Source organism: Carassius gibelio, chromosome A1 (genome assembly GCF_023724105.1).
Source record: "Carassius gibelio isolate Cgi1373 ecotype wild population from Czech Republic chromosome A1, carGib1.2-hapl.c, whole genome shotgun sequence".
Classification (NCBI taxonomy): Eukaryota; Metazoa; Chordata; class Actinopteri; order Cypriniformes; family Cyprinidae; genus Carassius; species Carassius gibelio.
This window is the reverse complement of record NC_068371.1, coordinates 30,987,983-31,008,974: the sequence shown is the minus strand read 5'-3', so window position 1 is coordinate 31,008,974 and position 20,992 is coordinate 30,987,983. Positions and strand designations below refer to the sequence as shown.

General features: G+C 36.8%; 1 protein-coding gene across 1 annotated transcript in view; it reads left to right on the top strand.

Moving 5' to 3' along the window:
- The first annotated feature begins 306 nt into the window (after window positions 1-306).
- Window positions 307-20,992, top strand: part of LOC128027257 (B-cell receptor CD22) — a 198,603-nt gene continuing 177,917 nt past the window's right edge. The window contains exons 1-7 of the mRNA XM_052614717.1: window positions 307-831; window positions 1,130-1,474; window positions 1,573-1,821; window positions 1,910-2,161; window positions 2,252-2,494; window positions 2,573-2,672; window positions 19,459-19,501. Of these exons, the coding sequence (XP_052470677.1) occupies window positions 681-831; window positions 1,130-1,474; window positions 1,573-1,821; window positions 1,910-2,161; window positions 2,252-2,494; window positions 2,573-2,672; window positions 19,459-19,501 (1,383 nt within the window). The 5' untranslated portion in view covers window positions 307-680. The remainder of the gene's footprint in view (window positions 832-1,129; window positions 1,475-1,572; window positions 1,822-1,909; window positions 2,162-2,251; window positions 2,495-2,572; window positions 2,673-19,458; window positions 19,502-20,992) is intronic.

The following is a 20,992-nucleotide window of genomic DNA, read 5'->3' as shown; positions in this document are numbered from 1 at the left end:
TCGAAAAAATGCAGGCATACACATAAACTGAAACTTTATTGCCTTTTATTAGACAGAGCTCAGGAATTAATTTTAACTCACCGCTTGCACCACAGGCTTTTTCTTCCCGACACACTCCCCTGTGAATGCCACTTTTCACATCACAACCACTGCGCATGTCTTCGAGCCAACCTGTCCGTCACGTTACATGCATACACCAATCAGATTATCCTTTTTGTATAACAATTTACACATAATATAATATAAAAATAAATCTCACTCTTATTTATGATGACACAATCAGAGAGTGGGCCGCATATTTGCATACTATTGAAGAGTGTGTGTTGTGAGCACAGTAAGATGGTGGACAGGTCAGCAAAGTTTGTTTTACTGACATACAGCCTAACAACATCTCATCACACCACAGTTCACTGTTGTTCTTCTGAAGCTCAGTTGGCTGCTGAACTTTATCCACGCTCATTTGACACACGCCTGGCGCTGAGGCGAAGTGCACGTCTGAAAAGTCTCCTGTTTGATGTGGATGCTAAGAAATACTCCAGGTTCTGCATCTTAATACATGCATTTCTCATCAAGAAAAAGAGCAGGATGGCCAAGCTAGCTCAGTTGTGCCCACCCCCTGGCTCCGCCCCTGTATATTTCACAAATAATTATAAAGAACATGAAAATCTGAAGTAGAAAGAATGAAAAGTATTTTTCTTGTAAAATATCCATCTCACAGTTTCATCTCAATCATGCTGGAATGTTGTAATTGCTGTGTTGTAGTTGTTGCTATGGTGATGTCAGTCAGAATGGCTCCTCCTCTTCCTGTGATCTTTCTCCTCATGATTCACAGTGAGTTTTCAGACACTTGTATGTGCTTTTATTTTTGTCAGTCCGTAATAGTACAGCATGCTGTTCATGTCTCAAGAGTGTTTAACATGTTAATTTAGTTATATTGACTATATTTTAACAAAGGAATGACAAAAGATGTGTTCCTATTAGCAGCATGAAGTCTCACATGAAGTGTGTCTTTGTTATGTCTATCCAGTGATTTCCTTATTAATGTAATGCCAAAATTATATTAATGTTGTTTTACTTAACAAATATTGATAATAATTGTAGTATTTGTTTAAATAAAAACTCATGTCAGATGTTTTCAGTGAAGGTTGGGGTGTGAGTTACAGTTCTTCACACATCTGTGCACTAAAGACCTCATCAGTGATAATGAGCTGCACTTATACATACCCTACTGGATATAAGATTGAGAAAGTGTTCTGGACCAAAAACCCCATAAAGGGTGAAAATCCTCCAGTTCTGTCTGATGATCCTGAATACAGTCAGAGGCTTCAGTATCTGGGAGACAAACAGCAGAACTGCACCATCAGACTGAGTCATGTGACACAGAACGACCAACACATGTACTGTTTCAGATTCATCTCTGATAAACCTGATGGAAAATGGCTTGGTGAACCAGGAGTGAATCTCACTGTAACAGGTGACTTTCACGAGGCTGAGCTCTTCTTCTGTGCATTATGTTGAATAATAATCAGTGTATGACAGCAGCACTAGATATAATGTGTGTGTTGTGTTCAGATCTTCAGGTGGAGGCTCCTGAGAGAGTGACAGAGGGTCATAATGTCCGTCTGACATGTAAAAGCAGCTGCGCTCTGACTGACAGAGCAACATTCATCTGGTACAGAAACTCACAGCCATTAACTGAGAGAAGAGACAGAAACAATCAACTCCTGCTGCAGTCAGTCAGAAGAGAGGATGCAGGCAGATACAGCTGTGCTCTACATGGACACACTTACATCTCTCCTGCTGCTCAGCTCAATGTCACCTGTGAGTACAGAATGATTAGTACTTTTTCAAAACCTGGAAATTGTGTTTGAATGGGATGATATAAGGACTGAATATGTATCCTTTATAGATCCACCAAAAAATGTCTCAGTGTCCATCAGTCCATCTGTAATAGTGGAGGGAGATTCAGTGACTCTGATCTGCAGCAGTGATTCAAACCCTCCTGCAGAAATCAGCTGGTTTAAAGAAAGAATGTTTGTAGAATCTGGAAGAATCTACAGCATCTCAAAGATCAGCTCTGATCACAGTGAAGAATACAAGTGCAAGTCCAGAAATAAACATGGAGAGAAATACTCTGCTGGTGTGAATTTAAACGTCACATGTGAGTATATTAGATTGTTTTTATAATTTTAGCTCACATTAATATTTTTTTTAATGTATAAGTCTTTAATAGTGTGGTGATTGTTTTTAGATCCTCCCAGGAACGTCTCAGTGTCTATAAATGGATCAGGTGTAATAGTGGAGGGAGATTCAGTGACTCTGATCTGCAGCAGTGATTCAAACCCTCCTGCTCTGAACTTCAGCTGGTTTAAGGAGAATCAAAGCTCAGCTGTTGGATCTGGACAGAGTTTCAGTGCACTACAGAGTGGACGCTTCTACTGTGAGGCTCACAATCAACATGGATCTCAGAGATCAGAAGCTGTTACTGTCACAGGTGAAGCTTTTATTAACACACTCCTGGATCTTCACATCATTCATCAGTTTGTTAATTATGATGATCTTCATCTTTCAGTTCATCATGGAGCTGGTAGGAATGTGATTGTGATCGCAGCAACATCTGGAGGATTATTCATCACCATCATCATCATCATCATCATCATATGGTTTATAATGTGAGTTCAGTTATAAACTAAATTGACTTCATAAATGCACTTTTATATTGTATAAGTTAATTTTGTGTAACAGAAATAAATGGATCAGCTGTGTGTGATTAGTAATCTTTCAACATTCATATTTTCTATTCATTTAATGTTGTTGTCTTTATGTTGTTAACGTGATTTTAACAGGAAACAAAGGTTTGTTAAAACTGAAGATAACAGAGTGAAACAGGTAAAACACTCAAACACAACTTTACAGAAGTAGAAAATCAATCGATCAGCTGTTATGTGTTTCAGACTGTAACTGTACAGAATGATGACAAAATAAAAGTATTTTATCAACACAATCCAGCAGAAAAACCTTTAAAAACTGTATCTGCTGCATCCTCAGGTGATGTGACAAGTGTATATTTTTATTTTTTAAAGGGTTAGTTCACCCAAATATCAAAATTATGTCATAAGTAATAACTCACTCTCATGTCGCTCCAAACCCATGAGACCTCCGTTTATCTTCAGAACACAGTTTAAGATATTTTAGATTTAGTCAGAGAGCTCTCAGTCCCAGTGGTGGACAGTAATGGAGTAGCTTTACTTCGTTACTGTACTTAAGTACATTTTTCAAGTATCTGTACTTTACTGGAATAGTTTTATTTTCGAGTAACTTTTACTTTTACTTCACTACATTCCAAAGCATAAAATCGTACTTTTAACTTCACTACATTTCATAAAACATATCGTTACTCCCTATAATATATCACGTGCTGCGACAGGCAGAAGCTGTGTCTGATTCATTATGAACGAACTGAGTCTTTTCAAAATAAACGTTTAAATCGGATCGCGAATCGCACCAAATGATTCGTTTACGAATTAGAATGATCCGATTGCAGCTGTCTATGGATTGCAGCTGTTCCTGGAGTCGACCACTCACTGATTCAAATGAACCGTTTAGTGCGAGTCACCAGAAGTAAGAACCGGGAGATCTTGTGAGCGCGCGTGCGTCTGATGTTGCTAAAAGTAAGTTATTAATGTCAACATTTTTGATTAATTGGATTAAATATTAAAATAACACAGATTAAATACAATAACTCATGCACGTTCAAATTCCCTGCTGCCATAATGTTAACAGTTTTAATAAAATGCTACCATCCATGTCCTATGTGAGGTCTGTTTTTATATTGTTTATCAACAGTAACGTTATACATATGTATATTGTTTGGATTAACTAGACGAGCAGACAGACATAAATGTTTATTCATAACTGTACTGAAAATAAGTAAATATTGTTAGCTGATGCTAACTGTCTAGCTAACAAGCTTGCTGGTGCTAATTTGAGGTAATTTTTTATAAATAATGTCCAATATTTTTATTCAACCACCTATGTGTATATATATATATATATATATATATATATATATATATATATATATATATATATATATGTATATATATATATATATATATATATATATATATATATATATATATATATATATATATATATATATATATATTAAATCTGGGGAGAAAAGAAAGGATGTGATGTTCAGAACATGGTTACTACAGTGATTTTCAAAGTAGGAAGAGATGCACCCCATTTGGCCAGGGGTGTTTTTAAACCACAGGCAAGGTTTGAGATGGAAAAAAATCATTATGAAAATATAATTATATTTTCCTTAAAATGTTCTTCCTAACTTCAGGCCTTATTATCATGTCATATATAACTGTGATGTTCTGTAAAACAACAAACTTTAAAACACTTTTTTCTTCCTGGTGAAGATCAGATGGTCATCTCTGTTTTCTCTCAGGTACATCACAGTGTAAGCTTCACAGTGAACATTGCTCTCGTCAACATAGTCCATATCAACAACAAAAATATATCTTGACTCCATATAGTGGTCATTTTGGAAAAAATCCCAGGTATTTTGAGCAGTGGGATTATAAAAAAGATATGTGCTAATATAAAATTAAATTTAAGTAGCCTATATAAAATTGCAAACATCTATCTTTCAGTAATTTTTTCCTTAACCCTCCTGTTACCCTCAAATCTGATGACGTCTGTTGTAATCTAAACCTCTTTTAATAATGTCTGTGTCTCAGGTAATTTATGTCTTTGTTGACTACTTAAATGGCCTTTTAAGTTGACATACACCCACCACCCCCTCCCCACCCCTTAAACATCCAGAATACCCATTGGACGACTATGGACACATTTACAAATCACCATAAAATCTTACGATATATTTTATCAAGGATAGTAACACGAGTTATCTTTGGGGTCAATTTGACCCCGGGAAAAACAAACACAATTTCAAACATTTTGAATATTTGAATATTTATATTTAAACAGAACATCATCACAATCAAAACATCAGTAAGGAACACATAACAGTCCTTTTTGTTATCAAGGATTGCAACATACATAAAGTGTGGGGTCAATTTGACCCCAAGAAAAACATCCTAGGTTATGTATGTAACCATGGTTCCCCGAAGGCAATGAGACGCTGCGTACGAAACGCTATGGGAATGCCCTTCAGCATGACCAGCTCTGAATAGTATGTGAAATCAATCTCAAGAATTGGTGTGACGTCATAGGCGGGTTACGTAGCGACCAGGAAGCTATAAAAGAACGTGAGGTGGAACAAGCGTCAGCTTCTAGGAATGAAATGAACTCTGGCAATGATGCCGGAAGTATGGCTTTGAGACGCAGCGTCTCATTCCCTTCGGGGGACCATGGTTACATACATAACCTGGGACGTTCCCCTTCATGAACTCAAGCTGCGTCCGAAACGCTATGGAAACGTTAATGCCCACACCGCCAGACTTGCAAGTCCCTTCCTAGTGTGCATACAAAGAGCACAATTGAGGCAAGAGAAAGAAGAGCTGTGAGTGGCTCGCAGATCTAAACCATAATATCTGATGAATGTGAGGGGCATGGACCGTCCAGCTGCATTGCAGATGTCCTGTATAGACACACCTGACAAGAAGGCCTTGGATGCTGCCATACTTCGGTGTCTGCCCACTGAATGGCCACCAAGAGGGGCGCAGTAGACTGTAATGGCCGCCACGCAAACCCTCAGAGTGGAGTGCGTCAAACCTGCAGAGAGAAGTGCCTGCAGGAACTCCAGAACTGTCCTAACTGGGCAAATAACAGGGTTGTGCTGGCAGTCTTCGCACCAGGAGGTAAAAAGGTTTCCACCTCAAGGTGAACAGTTTCCTCATGGAGGGAATTCTGGATTGAAGGATGATCTCAGCAACCTCGGTTGAGAGACCAAAAGCTACAAGATGTGCCCCCTCAGGGGCATATTGCATTTTGCCCTTCCAGTGTCAGCATTCCAAAGGCTTGCTGTTGCTTCTCCTTTTGCCTTGTAGACTACTTTCAAAATGAGCAACCCAATGTAGGCTTTCAAGTCAGTTACATCGAAGTCTTTCCAACCATCCCCATACACACGCATACCCTCTAAGTCATTTCAAGTACATCCTTTTCAATTGATGGTGTGATGAAAACATGAAATGCTGATTTTATATCTTGGACATGGCTGACAGCATATCTAGTGGGCCCTGGGACCATTTTGATGATATCAGCAGCAATAAGTCTACCCTGTTGTTCAGGTGGTGAGTGGGACCATGATAACTTTCCTTTCTTGGAAGGTAATGGGTTTGTGGGTGGTTGAGAGACAACAGTAGGGTCAACATTAGGAGACTCATTCTCATCTGAGGAGGATGCCTCATAATCAGGGTCCTAAATACTATCATCGTTCTCAGACACATTCTCCTCTATGTCATTTTGACTGTCAAAAACCTGTGACAAAATTTTATTGACAGAAAATCGTTGCTTAGATGTAATTTTCAAATGAGAGAGATGGAGAACATAGAGAGCACACAGAAATGGCTTAGAATGCTTCTGTTCATGCTTTTATAATGTTTGCTCCGGCCATTTGTTTGGTAAACCATGAAAATTAGGTTTTCCTCTCCCCACGGCACAGGAAATATCAAAGTTCTCATGAGAATGATGTCCGATGTCATGTGAACTACTTCTGATACGGTTATGTTAGGTTAGAGCCCTAAAAAACAGGGTAGTTTTTTTTTTTTTTTTTTTTTTTTTAATAATATTGAATGTTAAATTATAATGAACATTATATAATTATAACATGTTATAGTGACCTTAAACCAATCAAATCAAATATGTGTAAAAATTTATATTTTTCTTATGTTTTATACAGCTAAAAGAGCCTGGAGTACTCTTACTGGAGTATTATTTTATTATATGTATCTGTACTTTTACTCAGGTACTTGATTTGTGTACTTCGTCCACCACTGCTCAGTCCCTCCATTGAAGCTGTGTGTACGGTCTACTGTCCATGTCCAGAAAGGTAAGAAAAACATCCATGTGACATTAGAGGGTCAGTTAGATTTGTTGAATCATCAAAAATACATTTTGGTTCAAAAATACCAAAAATTATTACTTTATTCATTATTGTCTTCTCTTCCGTGTCTGTTGTGAGCGCGTTCACAGCAGTTTAGTGATATCCGGTTTGCGAACGAATCACTCGTTGTAACCGGATCTTTTTGAACCAGTTCACCAAATTGAACTGAATCTTTTTAAACGGTTTGCGTCTCCAATAAGCATTAATCAAAAAATGACTTAAGCTGTTAACATTTTTAATGTGGCTGACACTCCCTCTGAGTTAAAGGTCCCATTTTTCTTGCTTTTTTGAATACCTACTCACAAATAAACATCAAAAACAAAGCCGGCTGCAATGAATTTCTGTGCAAAAAAGCTTTTACTACAAACACTTCCACACAAGAACATTGTTATCACACAAGAACATTTTGATAGAAAACAAAAAATATTTAAAGTAGATAAAATTCCGCTCCTACCCAATGACAGAGGCATGCAGGATTTTTTTTTTTCCACTGGAGTACTCACGTAAAGGATGCGTGCACAACTAACAACTAATATCATCACGCTATAAAGGGTTGGTCTGCGCTGGGTGCGCCCCTCCCTCATAACTGTTCTGTCTCACGGAGGAGCTCATTTGTGTGCATCTGTGTGAAACACGCATAGGAAAATAGAACGACAGAAAGAACTGCTCCCCTCCAGCCGCGACTCGGCTCCCATCGTTCATGTTTATGAGCTGTTCAAAAGAATTGGTTTGTTCGCGAACATCACAACTCTACTTATAATCACAGGAGCGTATTTACTGACGAGATGCGCATGAAAATTGAATTCGATTTATTTGCACAGCCCTAACATCTAGTTAATAACGATAAACAGCGTTGCCCTTTATGTAATAAGTTACAGAAACTGTTAAACGCACCAACTTAAATAATAAAATACACTTACCGGTCATGGTCCATAAACAACGCCTTCTCCAGACAAAGAGGGAACTGCTCCATCTTTCAAGAATAATCTTTGTGCGAATCCGGCATTAAACTGATTGAGATTGAACCGATTGTGAGAGAAGTTGTCCTCAGCAAGCTGTCCTCAGCAAAATGTGCAGCACATAGTTTTACATGTGCATTATAATTTTCGAACCGAGTTAAACATAAATTGTAACCATTAATCTCCAAGCACAGCGTCCCTGTGAAAGCCAAACAAAGGTGATTGGACGGCAGGATGAAAATAACAGCATTTCGATGACATGGCGAACACAAACGCAGCTCTTCCTCTTCTCCGTCGGAGCGCAACAAGTCCACGCCCCCTATTTGTGTATTCATGTGGGCGGAGGTTAGTCAAAAAACGGTTTTAGTGACGTCATTACTGCAGGAACTAGAGGGATGTAGTCCAAACGGGTCGTTTTTTGTAGGCAAATTCTGTTAAATAAAATACCTCGTTTAGCATTGAACTTTGAGCTTTAGAATTTTACAGGTATTATTTATACTCTAACAACAACATTACACACTAACTAAAGTTTAAAACATGGGATCACGAAGAACGGGACCTTTAAAACAAACCAATATCCCGGAGTAATTCATGTACTCAAACAGTACACTGACTGAACTGCTGTGAAGAGAGAACTGAAGATGAACAACGAGCCGAGCCAGATAATGACTCGTTCACGAGTCAAGAACCGGTTGCATCGGTGTTCGGATCACCAATAGTTATTTCGGACAGTTTGATTCAATAAACTGGTTGAAGAAAACGGTTCACGTGTTCATTTGTGCTCGATGTAATGGCATCATCGGCGATGATTGCCCTTCATTCAAGCCTTCGGTTTACCTGGGCTCATAACATTAGCACAGAATCAGTTCAGAATCAATCACCAAAAGAATCAGTTCGGTTCAGACGCTCTGTGTGTCGTCTGCTTCACACTGAATCACACATGCGCAGTATCATCAGCTCCTCGGTTCTTGAATCGGACGCGTCTGACAGAAACGGTTCTTGATTCGTGAACAAATCAGTCTGTTGTTGATTTATCTGGCTCGGCTCGGTGTTCATCTTCAGTTCTCTCTTCACAGCAGTTCAGTCAGTGTACTGTTTGAGTAAATGAATTACTCCGAGATATTGGTTTGTTTGAACTCCGAGGGAGTGTCAGCCACATTAAAAAAGTTAACAGCTTAAGTCATTTGTGGATTAATGCGTATTGGAGATGCGAACCGTTTCAAACGATTCTGTTCAATTTGGTGAACTCGTTCAATAAGATCCGGTTCCATCGAATGATTCGTTCACAAACCGGATATCACAAACTGCTTTGTTTTGAACTCTCTCTCACAGCAGACATGGAAGAGAAGATAATGGTGAATAAAGTCGTAGTTTTTGCTATTTTTGGACCAAAATGTATTTTCGATGCTTCAAAAATTTTTAACTGACCCTCTGATGTCACATGGACTACTTTGATTATGTTTTTCTTACTTTTCTGGACATGGACAGTAGACTGTACACCAGGGATAGGCAACTCCGGTCCTGGAGGGCCACTATCCTGCAGAGTTTAGCTCCAACCCTAATTAAACACACCTGAACAAGGCAATCAATGTTTTCAGGATTACTAGATAGATACAGGCAGGTGAGTTTTATTAGGGCTGAAGCTAAACTCTGCAGGATAGTGGCCCTCCAGGACCGGAGTTGCCTATCCCTGCCATACACACAGCTTCAATGGAGGGACTGAGAGCTCTCGGACTAAATCTAAAATATCTTAAACTGTGTTCCAAAAATAAACGGAGGTTTCACAGGTTTGGAACGACATGAGGGTGAGTTATTAATAACATAATTTTGATTTTTGGGTGAACTAACCCTTTGAATCATCTATTTAAATGTTTGCTTATATTATATGCGCGTATTTTCTTCCTCTGTCTCTGTAGATCTCTGATCCTGACACATATACAGTTCTTGAGCTCAAGTCCACGACCTCTGACCTCTACAACACACTCACGCTGTAGAATGTCGTTCTTTTGTTCGTTCAGATCAACTGGAAAACTCTGCAGTGAGAGTGAGAGGCGGAGCACAGAGGAACCAATCCTTAGCTCTGTGGGTGGAGCCACATATGATTGACAGCTGTCATTAGTGAAGAGTCACTGAAGCATTGTATTAAATACATGATGTAACAGCGGAAAAAATGAAAGTTAAAAGCTGGTTGTGTAAATACATAATGTTACAATTAATTCAGCAGAACAAAACAAGTGATGTTCAGTGGTGAGATACAAGCTCACTGTTCTCTTATTTTACAGCATATTCCTGCTTTAAATGGTAATTTATCAAGTATCAAATTCATCTTAAAATGTCTTTCTGCAGACTAATGATGTTAAGATTGTTAATTAAATCGGTTTCCTCAAACGGAGGAAGTCCCTGCCTGAGCCCTTCATCTCTTGAAGTCTACTGATTTATTTACATTTTGTACATTACATTACACAAGTTTGATGCGGTATTCTATATGAGCACTACTGCTGCTCCCTATATGCAGAGTTCGCAGTTTACGTATGGGACCAACTCCCAGAGCTCGCGACCGCTCGCACCTCATTTTTGTGTGGAATACTCATAATTGATGGACAGAAATACTGTAAAACCTGACAAGTAACTTAACTCAAACCGTTTGAGTAAAGATATATCCTTAAAAACCTGACAAATTAGGTTTACTCAAACCGTTTGAGGAAACCGATTGCCTGGCTTAAACTATTTAAGTACTCTGAACTTAATTCAGTTGAGTTCACTGAAAGAAGATTTATATTGCAATTAAATAATTAAGTGTTTAATTGAGTGATAATTGAGCATTAGTGATGAACACCTGCTGTTAACAAACAGAATTAATGAAGAAAAGAGAGAAAGGAACAACAACTGACCAGAGGTGGACATTCCAGGAGCCAGAAAGTAAAATTCCGGCCATATTTTTGTTCCACCCATGAACTCAGCAGCTGATTTCATCAGATGAGGAACCAAGTTATACCTTTCAAGTCACAAACGAGTCTTGAGTCAAATCCCAAGTCATCAAAGAGTTAATGAGATAAAGTCAATGAGATAATTAAGTTACTAATTAAATGATAATTGTGCATTAATGATTTACACCTGCTATTATTGAGAATTACAGAGGATCAGATGTTTCAGATGATTTTTTATTGGTTAAAATGATGCCACCATCATGGAGATCAGTGTTTGGATTAGTTGTGCTCTTGACCCTTGATTGACTGTGCTAGGTCTCTCTCAGTAGCCCTAGATGTGGTGTTGTAGAGACGAGAGATCAGTGGAATACAATAAACATATAGGCACAATGAGCTGGTGATTATATTGAAAATAACGTGTTTTTTCAGAAGTTTAGAGTTCAAACAATTGTCCCAGTGAATCTCATTACGCAAATGCCACCATAATTATTCAATAATAAGGAAAAATATAAACACAGTTTGGGATTAGGCATTTAGCCATGACCATTTATCATATGAACCTCAACAGTGGCGAAAATATTTATTCATACTGCAGTGCATTATGGGAGTTTTTCATGTATTGCAACATGATGCATTTTGTTGATTGTTAAAATTGTAGAGATTCATATGCTGGTTCTTGATATCTGTGTGTGTCTAAAATGCACTGGAGCTCAGATTTCTGTATGCATTACACAGATTTAAAATTCACTCCCAATAATAAATATTAGAAAAATGCTTTTTTTATGTGTATGCTGTAGTTTAACTGGGTTTATTTCACTGGCATTATTCAAAACCTAAACTTGAAAATATAGAAAAAAAACATTATTTGAGATATAAGTAAACCAGCTCAGTGTGACTATGTGTTTTTCATATATCACCAATCTACTTTCTCCACAGAAATACATGAGGAGCAACAGAGAGAGATCTAACACAACAAGTGTCAAGAACACAACTAAACCAAACACTGATCTCCATGATGGTGGGATAATTTAAACCAATTCATTTTCAACATCTGATCCTCTGTAGTTCTCAATAACAGCAGGTGTTATTCATTAATACACAATCATCATTTAATTAGTAACTTAATTATCTCATTAACTTTAACTCTTTGAGGACTTGGGACTTGACTCAAGACTAGTTTGTGACTTGGAAGAATGACTTGGTTGTTCTTCTGATGAAATCGGCTGAGTTTATGGGTGGATCCAAAATATGGCAGGACTTTTACTCTTTGGCCCCTGGATTACCCACCTCTGATGTTAACTCAAACCATTTGAGGAAATCGATTGCCTTAAAGCATTTAAGTTTTAAAACTAACAGTTATAAGTACTCTTTACTTAATTCAGTTGAGTTTAGAAAAAAAAAAGCTATACATTGCAATTAAGTAATTAAGTGATTCACTAAGTGCTGATTGTTCATAAGTGATGAACAGCTGCTGTTAACAAACAGAATTAATGAAACTTGCAATGACGGATCCGAAACGAAGGCGGATCACGGACCCACCATTGCTCCACGCTGCATCCGCAATTAAAACCTTACCTCTACGGCGGGTCCGTTTTGGACCCGCACATTGAAACATATATCCGCCACGGACCCGCAACAGACTCCTAAAAATACTGTCTCATCTGGCCCGGGTCAGTTTTGGACCTGTTTATCTCATTTTCAAAATCCCTTCTGTTCTTGTTGTAGGATAAAATAGGATAAACTAAATATTAAGATAAACTATGCCTCGTAAGATAAACTATCACTACACTGTAAAACCCGATAAGTAAACTTAACTCAAACCGTTTGAGTAAACATATTGCCTCGTTTTAAACAATGTAAGTTTTAAAACTTTGCATTCAAGTAATTAAGTGATTAACTAAGTGCTGATTGAGAATTAGTGAACAGCTGCTAACAAACAGAATCACTGAAGAAAAGAGAAACACAAGAACTACTACAACTGACTTCAGACACAGACTTAGATGACATCAACTGAAATAAAATACATGAAATCTCTCAAGATCTGATTAAACAACCCCACAAACAGCATCACCAGCTCCACTTATTAATAACCAGACTGACTTTATTTCTGTCAGACGTCTACAGAAGATCTTATTGAGAATGAACTAAGGTTTAGATGTTGATTTATTGTTTCATTTGAAGTAACCATGTTAGAGATCAGTGTTTGTATTAGTTGGGCTCTTGACCCTTGATTTCTGTCTTAGTCTTTTCTCTGGCTGTTATAACCGCATCCCCCGTGTATTCTACAACCCCTGTGATATTCTCTCTGACTTTACATGTTCCCTTCAAAAATTTGAAAATTTGTTTTTGACAAGAATAACACCACAAATCATCGTTCTTGCAGCTATGGTAACTGCAAATTAGACATTAGACAACTGTATTAATAAAGTCATAGCTACAGGTAACTGGCTAATTTGTAAATAATACAATTTATGTACATCTTATTTTATAAAAGTTATATTTTGGCCGTTTTAATAGGCGTGTGTGTGTTTTTTATAATTTAGGAAGGGGGGCACAACAATACAACCGTGCTTAGGTCACCCATTTAGCCAGCAGCGGCCCTGTATATGAGTGTGTCTCAAAGTGAAGTGCTTTATGAGACTGGATTAGCATATGAAAGATCTCAGAGCTATAGACATTAAATACCAGTTACACAACTCACATCTGGATGTCATTGAGTCTTTAAACATGGATCAACATGGATGATCTTTTTAGTCTTAACTGTCGTGTGTTTGGTTATTTGTTGATTTCTTTGCTCTGTTTTCACACTTCTGTCTCTTTAATTTGTGAACGTATCATGTGTGTTTGTACAACATTAGAGATTCTTAGAGGTTAGAGAGTTTGACTCCTAACCCTAGTGATGTGGGTTTGAGTCTCGGCTGGTAATACCACCACTGAGGTGTCCATGAGAAAGACACCGAACCCCCAACTACTCCCGGGGTGCCAAACAGCTTTACCAGCTTCACTTATTACTAACCAGACTGACTTTATTTATATTAGACATCTACAAAAGTTTGTATTGAGAATTAACAGAGGTTTAACTCTAATGTGTGTCACCATAACAGTGATTAGTGTTTCCATTAGTTGCACTCTTAACTCTTATTATATATTTTGTCTTTTTTGTTTGGCTGTTGTGACGGTGTGTTTGTTAAACACATTTATGACATCAAAGAAAGCTACAGTTGCCCTGTGTTTCTGCAGCATGAGATCCAGCAGTATTACAACAATCAGTTAAAAGCCTTTAACCCTTTCGAGTCGATTAACGCATATATGCGTTTTGAGTCATTTTCTCCGGATAACCCCGAAAAGAACTTAAATTGCACTCTCAGTTTTAATCGTACAGATAAGAGCAATGCATCAATCGAATCTGTAAAGGGTCTAGTTTTTTTTGGATACAGACATAATAACAAAGAACCTTTGTGCACTTATAAATTAAAGATAACAAACAAAGTGCGCTGTCTGCAGTCTTTGTCTCCGCTGATCGTCATGTACAAACATTTCATTAAAATGAACTGTAACTCCGTGAATACTCAACGAAGAGACATGAGAGAGATATCTATAGAAAGCCTGAAATGTCTACTTTTAAACTAAACAAGTGCTGCCGAAAACAAATATTCTGAGATAAAGTCATCCATATGAAAACAACGCGATGTCTATTTTTCATATCTCCGCTCATTATATCTAATGTGACCACGCCCCCGCGCTGAACGCGCTATTCAGATTCAAACTGAAGCGTGCGGCTTGAATACACCCACACAGAAGAAGAAGCAGCGAGACTGTTCTTCAAGATTTGATTTTATTTTACTGTTTGCCTCGCGATGAGAGGAATAAGACATAATTCACCCCAAAAAGATGTGATGTGGTTGAGGATTTGAGAAATGGATTTCCTCAGAAAAAAAGACTGAAGCACTTTATTCAGCAGAGATCACAAACATGAGTAAGTCCCTTTTTATTTATTTGTACTAGTTTTCACATAAAGTGTAAACATTTTACTAGTCAGACTTTTTCCAAATACTTTTTCCAAACTATAATCCCTGACTAAATGTATAATCAAGTGAAACATTATGAAGTTTCAATAACAATATACAATACTATACCATTCAAAAGCTTGATGTAAATAATATAAATGTGACAAATAGAGATAACTCTAACAAATGTAAAAACAATGCAGTTCTTTCGATTTATTCTCCCTAAAAAAACCTGAAAAATATTATCAGCTCTTTTCAACATTAATAATAATAATGATGATGATGATGATAATAAATGGGGTTTATTTGGTAGAAAATAAGATTGTTAAAAGGATTTCTGAAGGATTGTGTGACTGGAGTAAGGATGCCAAATAATTTGTTTGAAAGTAAGCTTTGATTGTCCCTAATAAACTGTTTAACTGCTCCCCCAAGTGGATATTAAATTATGTTGTGGGATAATTAAATATATTCTTAATAAACTACAAACATAAAATTATATACTTTTATTTTGTTCCCACATTCTTTCTTGTAACTCCTCACTCACAGTGGCTCAGCTGAATGAGAGGCTCATTATGCAGCTCATTATGTGGGCCTTTGTCTTCTCAGGTGTAAATCACAATGATATTCATGATAGTTGACGCCTACTGGCATATGACTTTTACCAACGAAAAGTGTCTTAGAAAATTTAAATCAATGTATTGTTTTCTGTGAATGAGTAATCAAGATGATTTTCACATAATTTAGAAAGAAAAATTCTAGGCTACAAGCTCCAGTTCTCAACTTTTCCGGCAACCAATTTTATGTATGTGTTTTATGGCCTTATTCAAGTGACTTAACATTTTTATTTTTTCACTAACCATGCATAACATTTTTTTTCTCAAAAATACAATCATGTACATGCATGCATTTCACATATTATTATAGCCCAGTTTGTGCTGATTACAGTGATATTAGACTTTTTACCCATTTAGATATTTATAAGAAAACTGAAAAAAGCACAAATATCAGGGCATGACAAAACTTCTCCAGGCCCCAAAAATACCCTTAGACTCCAGAGGGTTAAAAAAGACATCAGTGAACCAGTGTACTTCATGATGATTATAAAACCATCAACATATAACAGCCATCACTTGATATCATGTAACTCTAGCTTTTTTTGAAGCTGCAAATGTGTTTAACAAACTCACGGTCACAACAGCCAAAAAAAGACAAAATATATAATAAGAGTTAAGAGCCCAACTAATGGAAACACTAATTACTGTTATGGTGACACACATTAGAATTAAACCTCTGTTAATTCTCAATAAATAAAAAAAAACTTTTGTAGATGTCTAACAGAAATACAGTAATTCTGGTTAGTAACAGATGTGGGCCAGATCTGGGCAGACACAATGTTGCTATGGGGGAATGCAAATGACTAGAAGTTTTCTTCAAACTCTTAAAGTCCATTTCCGTCATTCAGATATATAAATAAGATTGGTGTTGGTTGGTACTTTATCTTTAGTGTGCGTGACTACAAGTCTAACTATAGCTTCTGCTGGTTACGTCGAGGAACTGAAACCTCTGCTTGCCCATCTCCTTTCTACTCAGACATGGACACATACAAGCACTGAATAAACTCTTAACCTGATAATATGTTGCAAAATCTCAATTGATTTGAATTAAATAAGAAATGTTATATTTGATCTAAATAAGATTACACAAACAAATGGAAAATCATAACAACAAAAAAAGCCACAAGCCATAACATGTTTGTAGATGTATTTCGACACACTGGAGACCTGCTGGTCAGATGTGTGTATGTGTAATAGAAAACCATAGCCACAGACATAAAGACAGACGCAAAGAGGAGAGAACAGACGCATCAGCAGAGAGAACACTGTCAGGCGGATCAACCTCTCTGTTTGTAATGCTGGAAATAATGGAAGAAATTTCAGAATATATATATATATATATATATATATATATATATATATATATTTGTTTTTTTGTTTTTTTTTTCAGTCCAGCCCTGAATGTCCCTCACATGTCAGTTTCAGATGTTTGTATTTTTAGACTTTGGGTACTTTTTCACTTGTGTGTTTAGTATGTGTCATGAAGGTCCAGCTTACATGTGATATGTATTTATTCCTGGCTTTCATTTACAATACTGTATTTATGATCTATATATAAATCTTGGGGGGGGGGGGGGTAGCAAAGCTATAAAATATATATTTATTTAATGTAATATTTTATGTTACTTGAGGTCAAAAAAAAAGAAAAGAAAGAAATATAAAAAAAAGACAAAGACAGGAAATGAGGAGGAAATGATGCCGCTCTGGTTATAAATGAGGCTTGTAAACCTTCCTTATGTCTCATTTATCATTTGCTTTCAGCTGATGAGGTGTCCTGCGCTAAGGTATGAACTATTTCTTATTAAGGTTGATTATTAATGTTACTAGACTGAAAAAAACAGGGTAGAATTTCATGAGAAACAATTTTCACTCAGAACTTGCTGTATATTTCACAAATAATTACACAAAACATGGGAATCTGAGTTAGAAAGAATGAAAATAATTTTTCTTGTAAAATATCCATCTCACAGTTTCATCTCAATCATGATGGAATGTTGTAATTGCTGTGTTGTAGTTGTTGCTATGGTGATGTCAGTCAGAATGGCTCCTCCTCTTCCTGTGATCTTTCTCCTCGTGATTCACAGTGAGTTTTCAGACACTTGTATGTGCTTTTATTTTTGCCAGTCTGTAATAGTACAGCATGCTGTTCATGTCTCAAGAGTTAATATGTTTAACATATTAATTTAGTTCCATTAATTATATTAAAAAAAGGAGTGACAAAATAAATTGTCATAATACCTGCATGAAGTCCCACATGAAGTGTGTCTTTGTTATGTCTATCCAGTGATTTCCTTATCAATGTAATGCCAAAATTATCTTAATGTTGTTTTACTTAACAAATATTGATATGTTTAAACAATAAAACAAAACTCATTTTAGATGTTTTCAGTGAAAAAGGTTGGGGTGTGAGTTACAGTCCTTCACACATCTGTGCACTAAAGAACTCATCAGTGATAATGAGCTGCACTTATACATACCCTACTGGACATCAGATTGAGAAAGTGTTCTGGACCAAAAACCCTAGAGAGGGTGAAGAGCCTCTAGATCTGTGTGAGGATCCTGAATACAGTCAGAGGCTTCAGTATCTGGGAGACAAAAAGCAGAACTGCACCATCAGACTGAGTCATGTGACACAGAACGACCAACACATGTACTGGGTCAGATTAATCTCTGATAAACCTAAAGATAAATGGATTGGTAAACCAGGAGTGAATCTTACTGTCACAGGTGACTTTCATGAGGCTGAGCTCTTCTTCTGTGCATTATGTTGAATAATAATCAGTGTATGACAGCAGCACTAGATATAATGTGTGTGTTGTGTTCAGATCTTCAGGTGGAGGCTCCTGAGAGAGTGACAGAGGGTCATAATGTCAGTCTGACATGTAAAAGCAGCTGCACTCTGACTGACAGAGCAACATTCATCTGGTACAGAAACTCACAGCCATTAACTGAGAGAAGAGACAGAAACAATCAACTCCTGCTGCAGTCAGTCAGAAGAGAGGATGCAGGCAGATACAGCTGTGCTCTACATGGACACACTTACATCTCACCTGCTGCTCAGCTCAATGTCTCCTGTGAGTACAGACTCATTAGTACTTTTTCAAAACCTGGAAATTGTGTTTGAATGGGATGATATAAGAATTGAATATGTATCCTTTATAGATCCACCAAAAAATGTTTCAGTGTCCATCAGTCCATCTGGTGTAATATTGGAGGGAGATTCAGTGACTCTGATCTGCAGCAGTGATTCAAACCCTCCTGCAGAAATCAGCTGGTTTAAAGGAAGAATGTTTGTAGGATCTGGAAGAATCTACAGCATCTCAAAGATCAGCTCTGATCACAGTGGAGAATACAAGTGCAAGTACAAATATGAAAATACAGAGAAATACTCTGCTGGTGTGACTTTAAACGTCACATGTGAGTATATTAGATTGTTTTTATAATTTTAGCTAACATTAAAAAAAATTTTTTTTAATGTATAAGAGGTCTTTAATAGTGTGAAGGTGAAGCTTTTATTAACACACTCCTGGATCTTCACATCATTCATCAGTTTGTTAATTATGATGATCTTCATCTTTCAGTTCATCCTGGAGCAGATAGGAATGTGATTGTGATCGCAGCAACATCTGGAGGATTATTCATCATCATCATCATCATCATCATCATCATCATCATCATCATCATATGGTTTATAATGTGAGTTCAGTTATAAACTACACTGACTTCATAAATGCACTTTTATATTGTATAAGTTAATTTGGTGTAACACAAATAAATGGATCAGCTGTGTGTGATTAGTAATCTTTCAACATTCATATTTTCTATTAATTTAATGTTGTTGTCTTTATGTTGTTAACGTGATTTTAACAGGAAACAAAGGTGTGTTAAAACTGAAGATAACAGAGTGAAACAGGTAAAACATTCAAACACAACTTTACAGAAGTAAAAAATCAATCGATCAGCTGTAATGTGTTTCAGACTGTAAGTGTGCAGAATGATGACAAAATAAAAGTATTTTATCAACACAATCCAGCAGAAAAACCTTTAAAAACTGTATCTGCTGCGTCCTCAGGTGATGTGACAAATGTATATTTTTATTTTTTAAAGGGTTAGTTCACCCAAATATCAAAATTATGTCATAAGTAATAACTCACTCTCATGTCGCTCCAAACCCATGAGACCTCCGTTTATCTTCAGAACACAGTTTAAGATATTTTAGATTTAGTCAGAGAGCTCTCAGTGAGTCCCAGTGGTGGACAGTAACGGAGTAGCTTTACTTCGTTACTGTACTTAAGTACATTTTTCAAGTATCTGTACTTTACTGGAATAGTTTTATTTTCGAGTAACTTTTACTTCACTACATTCCAAAGCATAAAATCGTACTTTTAACTTCACTACATTTCATAAAACATATCGTTACTCCCTATAATATATCACGTGCTCCGACAGGCAGAAGCTTTGTCTGATTCATCATGAACGAACTGAGTCTTTTCAAAATAAATGTTTAAATCGGATCGCGAATCGCACCAAATGATTCGTTTACGAATTAGAATGATCCGATTGCAGCTGTCTATGGATTGCAGCTGTTCCTGGAGTCGACCACTCACTGATACAAAGGAACCGTTTAGTGCAAGTCTCCAGAAGTAAAAACTGGGAGATCTTGTGAGCGCGCGTGCGTCTGATGTTAAGTAAGTTATTAATGTCAACATTTTTGATTACTTGGATTTAAACATTAAAATAACACAGATTAAATACAATAACTCATGCACGTTCAAATTCCCCGCTGCCATAATGTTAACAGTTTTAATAAAATGCTACCATCCATGTCCTATGTGACGTCTGTTTTTATATTGTTTATCAACAGTAACGTTATACATATGTATATTGTTTGGATTAACTAGACGAGTAGACAGACATGAATGTTTATTCATAACTGTACTGAAAATAAGTAAATATTGTTAGCTGATGCTAACTGTCTAGCTAACAAGCTTGCTGGTGCTAATTTGAGGTAATTTTTTATAAATAATGTCCAATATTTTTATTCAACCACCTGAATATATATATATATATATATATATAGATTACATCTGGGGAGAAAAGAAAGGATGTGATGTTCAGAACATGGTAACTACAGTGATTTTCAAAGTAGGAAGAGATGCACCCCATTTGGCCAGGGGTGTTTTTAAACCACAGGCAAGGTTTGAGATGGAAAAAAAATCATTATGAAAATATAATTATATTTTCCTTAAAATGTTCTTCCTAACTTCAGGCCTTATTATCATGTCATATATAACTGTGATCAGTGTTGTAGTCGAGACCAGCTCATTCGAGTCCGAGTCCAGATCGAGTCCAGAGAGGGTCGAGTCCGAGTCAAGACCGAGTTCAGAAAGGGTCGAGTCCGAGT